General features: G+C 37.0%; 2 protein-coding genes across 2 annotated transcripts; both read left to right on the plus strand.

The window, feature by feature from the left end:
- Window positions 1-5,503: 5,503 nt before the first annotated feature.
- Window positions 5,504-7,203, plus strand: LOC130723143 (transcription factor MYB102-like). The gene is made up of 3 exons (XM_057574100.1): window positions 5,504-5,792; window positions 5,893-6,022; window positions 6,247-7,203. The coding sequence occupies exons 1-3, from the start codon at window positions 5,660-5,662 to the stop codon at window positions 7,016-7,018; spliced, it is 1,035 nt and encodes a 344-aa protein (XP_057430083.1). The 5' UTR covers window positions 5,504-5,659; the 3' UTR covers window positions 7,019-7,203.
- A 3,351-nt stretch (window positions 7,204-10,554) lies between these two features.
- LOC130725789 (uncharacterized) lies at window positions 10,555-10,998 on the plus strand. The gene is made up of 2 exons (XM_057576980.1): window positions 10,555-10,716; window positions 10,798-10,998. Exons 1-2 carry the CDS (start codon window positions 10,555-10,557, stop codon window positions 10,996-10,998), a joined length of 363 nt encoding a protein of 120 aa, XP_057432963.1.
- Window positions 10,999-11,130: the final 132 nt, after the last annotated feature.

An 11,130-nucleotide genomic window follows, 5' to 3' on the forward strand; every position in this document is an offset into this window, starting at 1 on the left:
CAATCTTATCTTTTTGTTTTATATATAATTGAAACAGAGCTGATCTCCATAAAGGAAACATCATGATCGAGTGGTTGTCATGAATGAAAATATATCTTAATTATTATGATATATTGTTATTTTTTTGAAATGAAAATATAATGTAAGCAGTCTATAGTTGTGTATAATTTTCGAGTTTAATTTTCACTACTTCAAAAAGATAAGAGTTTAAATCTTTTCTGTGTTCCGTAAAATTTCTGTCGACAGATAATTAATCATCCTCAAGAGTGAGCCTTTATGAATCTTTCAGCTTATAACTAGCGTTTTATCTAATATCCTGGAACTGATCTATCAAGTATATCACTGACCCTTATATCTGCTGGTTTGGAGATGCAAATCCGTACAACCATTTTTTCTTCATAAAAAAATCTGTAAAAACTATACATAATCTTACCAAATTTTTTTAACAAAAAATATGCTTAATCCTCAAATTAGTTCCTGTCTTTGTCTCGCCGTCTGAACTAGGTCCCTGATCGGAAAAATTTGTGGATAAGTCTGCTATTTTATAAAACGTCTGGAGCAAGTCCTCGCCGGAGTTTGGAGCTCCAGTGAGTGATAATATGGATTGCTGGCCGTATAAATGAGGCTTACGTGGATTTAAAAATTAAATAGAAAATATTAATTATTAATTAAAAATAATTAAAAAATCCAAATAAGCATTAATTAAAAAATAAGTATTAATTACAACACCTTTTTTGACAGTAATTACAACAATTTGATTTCAAAAAAAAATTACAACAACTTAATCCTTAATTTAAAAAACAAACAAAAACCCACTGGAAGTTCATTTAAGCTGCTGGAAATTCACACACTAGTATCCATACAAAATGCAATTACTGGAAATTCACACACCCACCCACGTCTCAACAATATACAATCCATACAATATCAATATAGAACTCACAATCAAAGATTAATCCACACCCACCCACGTCTCAGCATAATTAGAAATTTTAATGCTTTAAGAACTCAACCGAACTGGAAACTACAGCAAGCCACTACTGGGATAGTACTTGGCAAACAAGGACGACCAACAACACCAATTGAAGAGGGATTTCAACCCAGAAACCTAAATCCCCTTTCAACCTAGAAACCCCAAATCCAAAACCCTAACCAAAAACCCCAAACCCAAATTTCTGGTTCATCTTCAATCTGAGAGAGGAAAAGGAATGGCTTCGGAGGTCCCTGGTGTTGGTGTGAGGCCGAAGAAACCATGGAAGAAGAAACTCAGATCCAAACCCTCTTCTCCCTCGCGAATCTCGTTCTCTGTTCCTCTCTCACCCTCTTGTCCTTCTCTCTTCTCCTTGGGTTGTTTCTTTATTTCTTCTCCCATTTCTGGTCTTGGATTGAGGTTGGGGTTGAGGTTAAGGGTGAGGAGTGGGAGATTTGGGTTTCGGTTGGGGTGAGGATTGGAGGTTCGGTTGAGGGTGGGTTTGTATGGTGGGAGAGGGAGGAAGATGAGAAGATGGAGAGAGTTCTTTTTTGAAAAGAATTGATGAAGATGGTAAAAGATGATGAATTGATGATGAAGATCCTAGAGAAAGTTTATTTTTCTGAAAAGGTTTTTAGTGATTTTTATTTTTTAATTAATAAGTTTAATTTTAATTAATTAATTTGGGGTAATGTGCTTTTAATTTAATTTTCTGACATGTAATTTTTATTTTTATTTTTTAAATTCACGTAAGCCCCATTAATACAATTAGCAAGCCACATCATCACTCGCCGGATCTTCGGACTCCGGCGAGGACTTGCTACATACGTTTTATAAAGGCTTAAATGCATTTGTTGCCCCTGATGTATCGCCAATGTGCAAAAGACAACCCAACTCTATTTTTGTCGACGTTTGTACCCTCAATATTTTGAGAAAGTATAACGAATGCCCCTCCGTCAGATTTGACGTTAAAAAACTAACGGAGGGGCTGACGTGGCTTTTCTATTTTATTTTTCTTTTATTTCTTAAATGACACATCATTAAATAAAAATCAGAAACTTCAAAAGGGGTGGGGGAGATTCGAACCCAGGACTTGAATGTGGCAAAACACACACTTTACCAATTAAGCTACTCAAACAATTAATAATGTTACGAACAAAAATTTATTTATATCATGTTTATTCATCAAAATACATAAACCCATACAGTTCTCACTATTTCGTATTCATCTTCATCCAAACACCGCATGGCTTGATTCTGCAAACACCATAGACATAGTACTGAAACTCTGGATAACTGGTCTCATGAAATCTAAGTAACTTTTTTAATACAACCCAAAAACTTCTGAATTACTGGTTCCATATATGCAAGGTTTTTGGATGAAAAAGAAGAGATTAATTCCATGCATATATAATGTAATCTAATACTAATATTATTTAAAGCATGAACATAAATAAGAACAGCAAATTAACCATGGCAATTTTTACTTTATGGTACAACAACCATTCTTCACCATGAAAGCTAATTTCTTCGAAAGGGATTCCTCTGAGCATATCCCTGTAACGGAGAAAGAGTCCATCCTCTGCAACTTCAGCTGCTTCTTAAACCTGTTGATGAAATCATCAGCTCTCGCATCCACCTCCTCATCTTCTCCCCACGACGTCGTCTTACCCTTCCCAATCGCCGTCGCCGGCCTCCGCCGCTCCACTGCCCCTTCCTCCTCTTCCCTCTCGCCTGAATTCACCCTCTCACTCGCCGATTTCATCATCTCCACATGACCCGGGTCCGGACCCGAATCCTCTCCCTCTCGATGCATCGATTCTGATCTGTACTGACGCGAGAAGCTCATGGATCGAACCCGCTCTAACACCGAAGGAGCCCGAACACGTGTCGACACAACCGGATCGGGTTGGATGTGCTTTGTTTCTGAAACTGCAAGTGCAGGTTGAGATTGGAAGAGGGAAAATTTAAACGAGGTGTCTCTCTAGTAGCAAGGAGGGTGTGCGAACGAGTTGGGGCTGAGCGGACTTGGACTCGGGCGGAGATTGAAGGACCTGAGTCGCTCTATTTGTTCTGTGCTAGATTGTGGTGTTTGGATGAAGATGAATAGAAATAGTGAGAACTGTTAGGGTTTATGTATTTTGATGAATAAACATGATATAAATAAATTTTTGTTCGTAACATTATTAATTGTTTGAGTAGCTTAACTGGTAAAGTGTGCGTTTTGCCACATTCAAGTCCTGGGTTCGAATCTCCCCCCACCCCTTTTGAAGTTTCTGATTTTTATTTAATGATGTGTCATTTAAGAAATAAAAGAAAAATAAAATAGAAAAGCCACGTCAGCCCCTCCGTTAGTTTTTTAACGTCAAATCTGGCGGAGGGGCATTCGTTATACTTTCTCAAAATATTGAGGGTACAAACGTCGACAAAAATAGACTTGGGTTGTCTTTTGCACATTGACGATACATCAGGGGCAACAAATGCATTTAAGCCTTTTATAAAATAGAGGACTTATTCCATAAATCTTTTTTGTCAGGGACCTAGTTCAGACCGCGAGACACAGACAGTGACTAATTTGAGGATTAAGCCCAAAAAAATATAGTTGTAAACGTACCAAATCTTAATTGAGTTTAATGGATATGCACTGACAGTGTAAAATAGTTTTACACAGACATCCAATTGAATTCCGCCAAATCAGAAAATATCTTATTCTTTTAATTAAAATTAAAGTCAAATGTAACTATCTCTCCTATGTGGCATGCTTTGATTGGATGACTGTATAAAAATATTTTACACTGTAAGTGCATATCCATTAAACTCATCTTAATTTGCTTTCAGTATCTAACCTGCATATTCAGAAATTAATCTTCCACATATTTAATACCATCTTCTTCCTGACAATTAATGAAGGTAAATATTATCCTCACCTGACAATAAATTCATGCTAATTAAGTTTGCGTGTGACTTAATTAGAAAATTTATTACCATTGAGAAGCTAAGAAATTTTTAGTTTGAAGAACTGGCTCCTGCTATTAAGGCCGAAATTAATCAATAACTTTTGGATTCACATTGACCTGATCTTCCCATCGCAACATTAAGTTCAGGAGAAAATAAGCAAACGAGTTATGTTTTGCCGTTGAATCAGAACTATTGTGGAAAATGATAAATGCTACTTCCTCCGGTCCTTTTTATAAGAAACACTTTGGAGATTTTTTTTGGTCCTTTTTATAAAAAACACTCTTATAAAATTAAGTCAAATAATCAATACCAATGCAAAGGGACTTATTCCCAATACAAAAATATGAAGGAAAATTGCAAGCACTCAATATGTATGATCAACATTTATGGTAATTAGCATGATTGTTCTTGTAAAAAGAAAAAACATCATTAGAATTAAGCATAGTAGTTAATTTTATAAAAAAATATTAATTTCCTTAGTTTGTGTGATTTTGTCCAAATTTTTCTTATAAAAATGACGGGAGGGAGTAATATAGTGTAAAAAGTAACAAAAGTATTTTTATTAAAACGCAAATTATCCTTATCCGTCATCATGCGTAATAAATGTTGGCGTAAATACATGCATAATTCAGCAAACACCGAACTCTATTATTGCCACTCTGTATTAAATTAACTGTTGATCCTCAATCTTCTTTGCCATTTATGATGTACACGCGCTGAACTGACTAAAATACCTATATTCTTCAGCTTAGTCCTTTTTCTGCTTTCAGAAAATTTTATAAGAAACATTAAACATTTGTTATTTTACCATTTTATATGAAAAAAACTTAAAAATAAGAAATACATATGAGTTATTTGGAATTTTAAATTAAGTTCTTCCCTTTACATAAAAACAACTTGATTTGCCGCTATAGATCAGTCAATAAAAACTACTAGTATATGAAGCGTATATATGTACGTGTACTACAATACAGATCAGCAGTCATAGACCAAAAAGGTATTGTGGGAAAACAAAAGCCATGCCCATGCATGCATTAATAAAAAGAACAAAACTAAAGCCGTGTTAGTTCCTATAGAGCTAGGGTACGTGTCGTGTGATTTTGTTTACACAAAACTAGTATGAATTCAGAAAGTTAGGGGGGTCACACTCCACGGAAAGTGACATACGCCATTCACAGTTCACACTTAGCTTCACTACTTGATAAAAATCTTATTCGAAATCATCATATCAATTATTCAATTTAATGGATTTATATACACTTACAATGAAATACAAATGTCAGCATTTGGTGACATTATTCCATGAATTTTTCTACAACTACAGTAGTTTAATTAATTTTAGATATGTAATTATCAACCCAAAAGAGATTTGAATAAGGAAAATTTTCACTTTTCAAAAAAAAAATGGAAAATTTTCAATAATGCACATGTAGAAAAGCAAAATTCATTCTTGAGTCTATATAGGGGAGACACGTATATAGGCATAGTCCAAAAATATGAGAAAGGACGGCACCGAATCCCTTTGACTTCCCATGTTTCCAAACCTTCTTCACCTTCTTCCTATTTATACCTCAACCCAAGTACCATCCCACCCCATTACGGACCCTACAATACATCTCTCTCTTCCTTTCTATATTCTCTCACGTCTCCAAATTAAGCTTAATTAGCTCAACAAGCTAGAGTTCACTTAATCTTCAGCTTAAACATTTCCAAACACAGCAAGCTAGCTATATGGGGAGAACACCTTGTTGTGAAAAGAATGGCCTCAAGAAAGGGCCATGGACTTCCGAGGAGAACCAGAAACTCATTGATTACATTCAGAAACATGGATATGGCAACTGGAGAACACTCCCAAAGAATGCTGGTATGTATTTATATATATATATGTCTTTCTTTTCACATCGAAATTAATTTATTAATTGTTTAAGCTAATGGGGTGTGGTCATTTAATTTTGATTGAATAGGGCTGCAAAGATGTGGAAAGAGTTGCCGTCTCCGGTGGACAAACTATCTCCGGCCAGATATAAAGCGAGGTCGGTTCACATTTGAAGAGGAGGAGACAATAATTCAGCTTCATAGCATTCTTGGCAACAAGTAAGTCATGGACAATTCTTTGGTGGATCCATCTTAACATAGTTTTTACTACTAATTAATATTTGATTTTAACTGTATGTTAAAATTAATTTGCACAAAAGACATTAGACAATTTAATATGCGAACAAATTTGTTTGTTGATTCATAGTAGACAAAGACACTGTAATTGATCATTTATTATTGATTTATGAGCTAACGAAGCTACTTGTTGTTGAATTTTGTAGGTGGTCTGCAATTGCATCTCGGTTACCAGGAAGAACAGACAATGAAATCAAGAACTATTGGAACACTCACATTAGAAAGAGGCTTCTGAAGATGGGTATTGATCCTGTGACACACGCTCCACGCCTTGATCTATTAGACCTCTCTTCGATCCTCTATTCATCTCTCTCTGGTTCATCACAAATCAACCTTCAGAGGCTCCTTTCCATGCAGATGAATCCAGAGCTTCTAAATTTGGCTTCCTCACTCAACATGACGAGTGTTGTTGGTCAAAATGGTCAACACAACAACAACAACAACCAGTTCTACAACCCCCAAATCCAGAGCCAAATTCTACATTTTGATCAAGACCCTGTTCAAGATTGTAACACATTCAGCACCAGTTGTGTTTCATTGCCACAATTGGACTCATATCCATCAAATTTCACCGACTTTGGCTACCAACAAAATTCTCAGCAAAGTGATAATTGGGACAGTAATGAAATTGCTTATGTCCCTCAATTACCGAGCTATGATCATTATTATGGTTCTGATAATCAAAATTTCATGTGTCCTCCATTGTCAGAAGCTTCAACGTTTCATTCCAATAACAGCAATCAGAACTTCAGCTTTGCTTCAGTTCTGTCGACGCCATCGTCTAGTCCCACACCGTTAAATTCAAACTCCACGTATGTCAACGGGAGCAACACAGAGGATGAAAGAGAAAGCTATGATAGTAGTCACATGTTGAAATTTGAAATCCCAGACATTTTAGATGTCAATGAGTTCATGTAATTTATGATCATCTGTAATCAACGATTAAATCAACCAAAACGTTGATTAATTTCCCCATTGGTTTTTTTGGGAGAGCTAGATAAGTTACAGTTCTTGGACCATATGGTGTTGATATTTGTAACATTTCATGCATTTTTAATGTCATTGATTGATAGCTTAAATTTGTTGATTGAGCTTTGACTTTATTTTAGAAAATACCGAGGTCCTAGTTATCTAAAGTTTCTATTATTGTCATGGTACTGTGCATGTCTGCTTTACTTCCTTGAATTAGCAACCCCACCATCAATGGAATCAATAAAAAAATAGAACTCAATTAAAAAGTTTAATGACTTATGTTTTACCCAAATATTAAATCTATATTTCTTGTTTTGTCCATACATGGCAAAAACATAGAAAAATCAGTGACTAATGACATTTCATATTTAAATTAAAATATAAAAATAAGTATAAGGGTACGGTATAACAGTAGTCATTCATAAACCATAAATAGTAACAAAAACTTTTATACGCCTTTATTTTAATTTGTATTTCTATTATCATCATGTCACATTGTATTTATTCTTTTTTTTTTATCTCACTCTAAATGTATACATCATTTAAATTTACGTGTTAACCAAACAATATTATTGTAAATATAATTTGGTCTCTTGCATGTTTCACAGGATGTGTGTAACATTATTCAATAGTCTCTTGGCATGCAGAACCTATGTTTTATATATCTTTCGGTATATGCTGAGTAATATTTAAATTTGACTATCTTGAATTGGAAATTATCACCCCAAAATAGAAAGGAAAAAGAAATTAAAAAATGGAAGTGAAGGTCAGAGAGAAAATCTTTAATTTGGAATATTACAATGATGAGGAAGCTTAGTACTCCCTCCGGTCCTATTTATAAGCATGAAAGAGAAGAAAAATCTTGGTCCTTTTTATTAGAACCAAATGAAAGTTTGAGCTATATTAATTAATTTTTTCCAATGATGCCCTTATTAATTCTAACTTGTAAAATGTGTCTCATTAATTATTCTCTCTCTTTTCCACTTTCCAACACTAATAACAAAGGGTAATTTTGGAAGTTCATTTTAATTTAAGACAAATTTAATGCATTTTATCTAGTTTAACTACATTTTTTAAACTATGTGAATTTTTTTTTTGTTGCTTATAAATAGGACCGGAGGGAGTATAAGATTGAGTTTCATATATCCCGACAATGAGTCGAAGATGCCGGTGAGGTTACCGGTGAAGGCACGACGCAGCAAAGCATATAGGGTCTACACGTGTCCGAGACAAGTGTCTTTTTAGCTTCACGTACTTGTTAAATTAAATGATAAAAATAAGATTTGCATTGGGATTATGGGTAATTGGAGTGGAAAGTGGACTTTGACTGAACCAACGAGGGGCACGTGTCAACCGGTTGTCGGCGACACCGCAATAGTGGGACCCACACGTCACTTTTTATTGGATATGATACCGTGCTTCTTGTGTTTTTTAGTTTTATTTAATTTTTTCATGAAAGCGTTACCATTAATGATTGGTTAACTTATATTAATTGCGTCAGCATTCATGACACGTGGATTCAATAATGAAGCTGGGGACCCCGGTTTGTGGACTTCGTAAACCGGTAAGTTTGGACACTCCTATACTAAGGGCCCGTTTGGTACGACGTATAGTATAAGACCTGATAGTATAAGACCTGATAGTATTAGGCCTGATAGTATAAGCCCTGATAACTTTTTATACTATCCAGCGTTTGGCCATACTCTGTATAATTTACCATATCGTTTAAGTTAATGCAATTTTATGTTTAGTGAAGTATTGAATAATAATATATAATAAAAATCAAATATGGAGGTGATTATAACGGTGGCGGCGGTGGTGATGGAAGTGGTGGTAGGTTGGTGGTGGTGGTGGCAATGATGGTAGGTTGGTGTTGGTGGCGGTGGTGGTGACAGTGGAGATAGGTTGGTGGTGGTGGTGGCAGCGATGGTGGTTGTGGTGGTGGTGGTGGTGATGGTAAGGCGGTGGCGGTGGCGGTGGCGGCTCGGTAGGGTGGAGGTTATGGTGGTGGTGGTGGCGTCGGTGGTGGCGGTAGGGCGGTGGTGGTGGTGGTGGCGGTGGCGGCGGTAGGGCGGCGGTGGTGGTGATCGGGTGTTGGCAGCGATGGTGATTGTGGTGTTGGCGACGATAGGGTGGTGGTGGCGGTGGCGGCTGCAGTAGGGTGGCGGCGGCGGTGGAGGGTGGAGGCAATGGTGGTGGTGGTGGTGGCGATAGGGTGGTGGTTGTGGTGGTGGTTGTGGCAGTAGAGTGGTGGCGGCGATTATGGTGGTGGTGGCGATAGGGTGGTGGTTGTGGTGTCGGTGGCGGCGGTAGGGCGGCGACGGTGGTGGTGGTAGCAACACCAGTGGTGACGGTAGGGCGGTGGTGGCGGCGACGGTGGTGATCGGGTGGTGGTGGCAACACCGGTGGCAGTGGTGGTGCCAATGGTGGTGTAAGTTGGCAGCAATTGAGTGTGGTGGTGATGGTAACTTATACGTCACAACCTTATCATGCCTTATCCATCACTTACATGATGGATTAAATAATACGTCATTTTAACGTATAAGGGGACTTTGATGGATAAGCTTATACAATACAATGTTATCACCAAACAATGAATAAACTCATAATGTATTGTATAAGTTTATACTATCATGCCTTATACGGCGTGCCAAACGAGCCCTAAATAACAAATGTTTGGCTACAAAATGTGTTTTATTGTCATTACTCATTATTGAGGATTGAATTCTAATTTCATGATTAAGATATGAGATGAGTTAACAATCACATGATAACACTTGCTAAAATTTTGATGAATTATAATTTATAAGTAATGGTGTTGCGTGCAATAACATGTTTCATGATGATTGAGTTAACAAGATTTTTTTACCACATATATTCCCCAAAAAAACAATATTGTAGACATGAGCTCCCCCAAGCAAATATTTCGTATAACTGCACCTAAAAGAACTCATATCCTCTATTTAAATTATGGCTTAATTGCAGTTTTCCTCCCTCATGTTTCACCGTTGTGCGAAGTTCCTCCCCCATATTTAAAAGGAGCAGATTCGCTCCTTCATGTTTCAAAATGTGCAGATTCGATCCTTCCGTTAGTTTGCCGTCTGAAAGCTAACGGCAGATGCTGACCTGGCTTTCATTAATTGACGTGTCTCTGTCACATATCCACCAGGATGCCACTAAGCTGCCACTAAGCTCATTTATGCTTGAGAAAAAAAAAATCACGTGACAAACACGTGACTTCCCTAAATTACATCACCATCTTCTTCTTCCTCTTAACATCTGCCCTAGATTCAGAAGAGAGCAGGAGCACGACGGCAAGGAGAGACAAGAGGAAGACGAACGAAGGCCATAAGAGAGAAGAGGAAGACGAAGGCTTGCAGAGGAACACGAAGGCTAGCAGAGGAACACGAAGGCCAGAAGTGAGAAGAGGAACACGAAGGGCATTCGAAAATCCATAAGAGATCGAAGGAGAACGAAGAAGCATGACAAGAGTTAACGATGGGAGCCAATCTTCGACAAGCACTTACAGTGATGCCACTGTTCGTAGAACTCTCTACTGTGACTGTGGGGTGTTGTCTCCGTTAAGGACTTCATGGACAGAGGAAAATTTGGGTCGAAGGTTCTATGGGTGTGGACAATACCAGGTACTTTCTGAAACAAACTTTCAATTAAAATGTAATTTTCTTACATCAAAAAACTAATATTTGTTCTGGGCAAAATTGCAGGGTAGGGTAAGGAGGTGTGGGTTCTTCAAATGGCATGATCCTCCTGTAAATACACGCCAGAACTTGATGATTTCTGGATTGCTGAGTCAGATTGAAGTCTTGAAGAAGAAGGAGATGTTTTTAATTAGGTGTTTAGGGTTGTGTGTTATTGTGATTGTACTGTTGATCATTGTTATTGGTATCATGGTTATCAAAGCATGATTTTTTAGGTAGTATTTGTGGGGGTATGTAGTTTGAGGTTTGGTATGTTATTGTCATCATGTCTGGCAGCCTTGTTTTTTTGTAACTTGAATATGAATGCAATGAAAATTACTCAGTTCTATCCTATTTCTT

The sequence above is a fragment of the Lotus japonicus genome, chromosome 6 (assembly GCF_012489685.1).
Source record: "Lotus japonicus ecotype B-129 chromosome 6, LjGifu_v1.2".
NCBI classification, from domain to species: domain Eukaryota; kingdom Viridiplantae; phylum Streptophyta; class Magnoliopsida; order Fabales; family Fabaceae; genus Lotus; species Lotus japonicus.

Coding starts and splice junctions, on each gene's coding strand:
- LOC130723143 (XM_057574100.1), top strand. CDS start 5,660: ATGGGGAGAACACCTTGTTGTGAAAAGAATGGCCTCAAGAAAGGGCCA. Junction 5,793..5,892: donor AACACTCCCAAAGAATGCTG/GTATGTATTTAT, acceptor TTGATTGAATAG/GGCTGCAAAGATGTGGAAAG. Junction 6,023..6,246: donor CATAGCATTCTTGGCAACAA/GTAAGTCATGGA, acceptor TGAATTTTGTAG/GTGGTCTGCAATTGCATCTC.
- LOC130725789 (XM_057576980.1), top strand. CDS start 10,555: ATGACAAGAGTTAACGATGGGAGCCAATCTTCGACAAGCACTTACAGT. Junction 10,717..10,797: donor ATGGGTGTGGACAATACCAG/GTACTTTCTGAA, acceptor GCAAAATTGCAG/GGTAGGGTAAGGAGGTGTGG.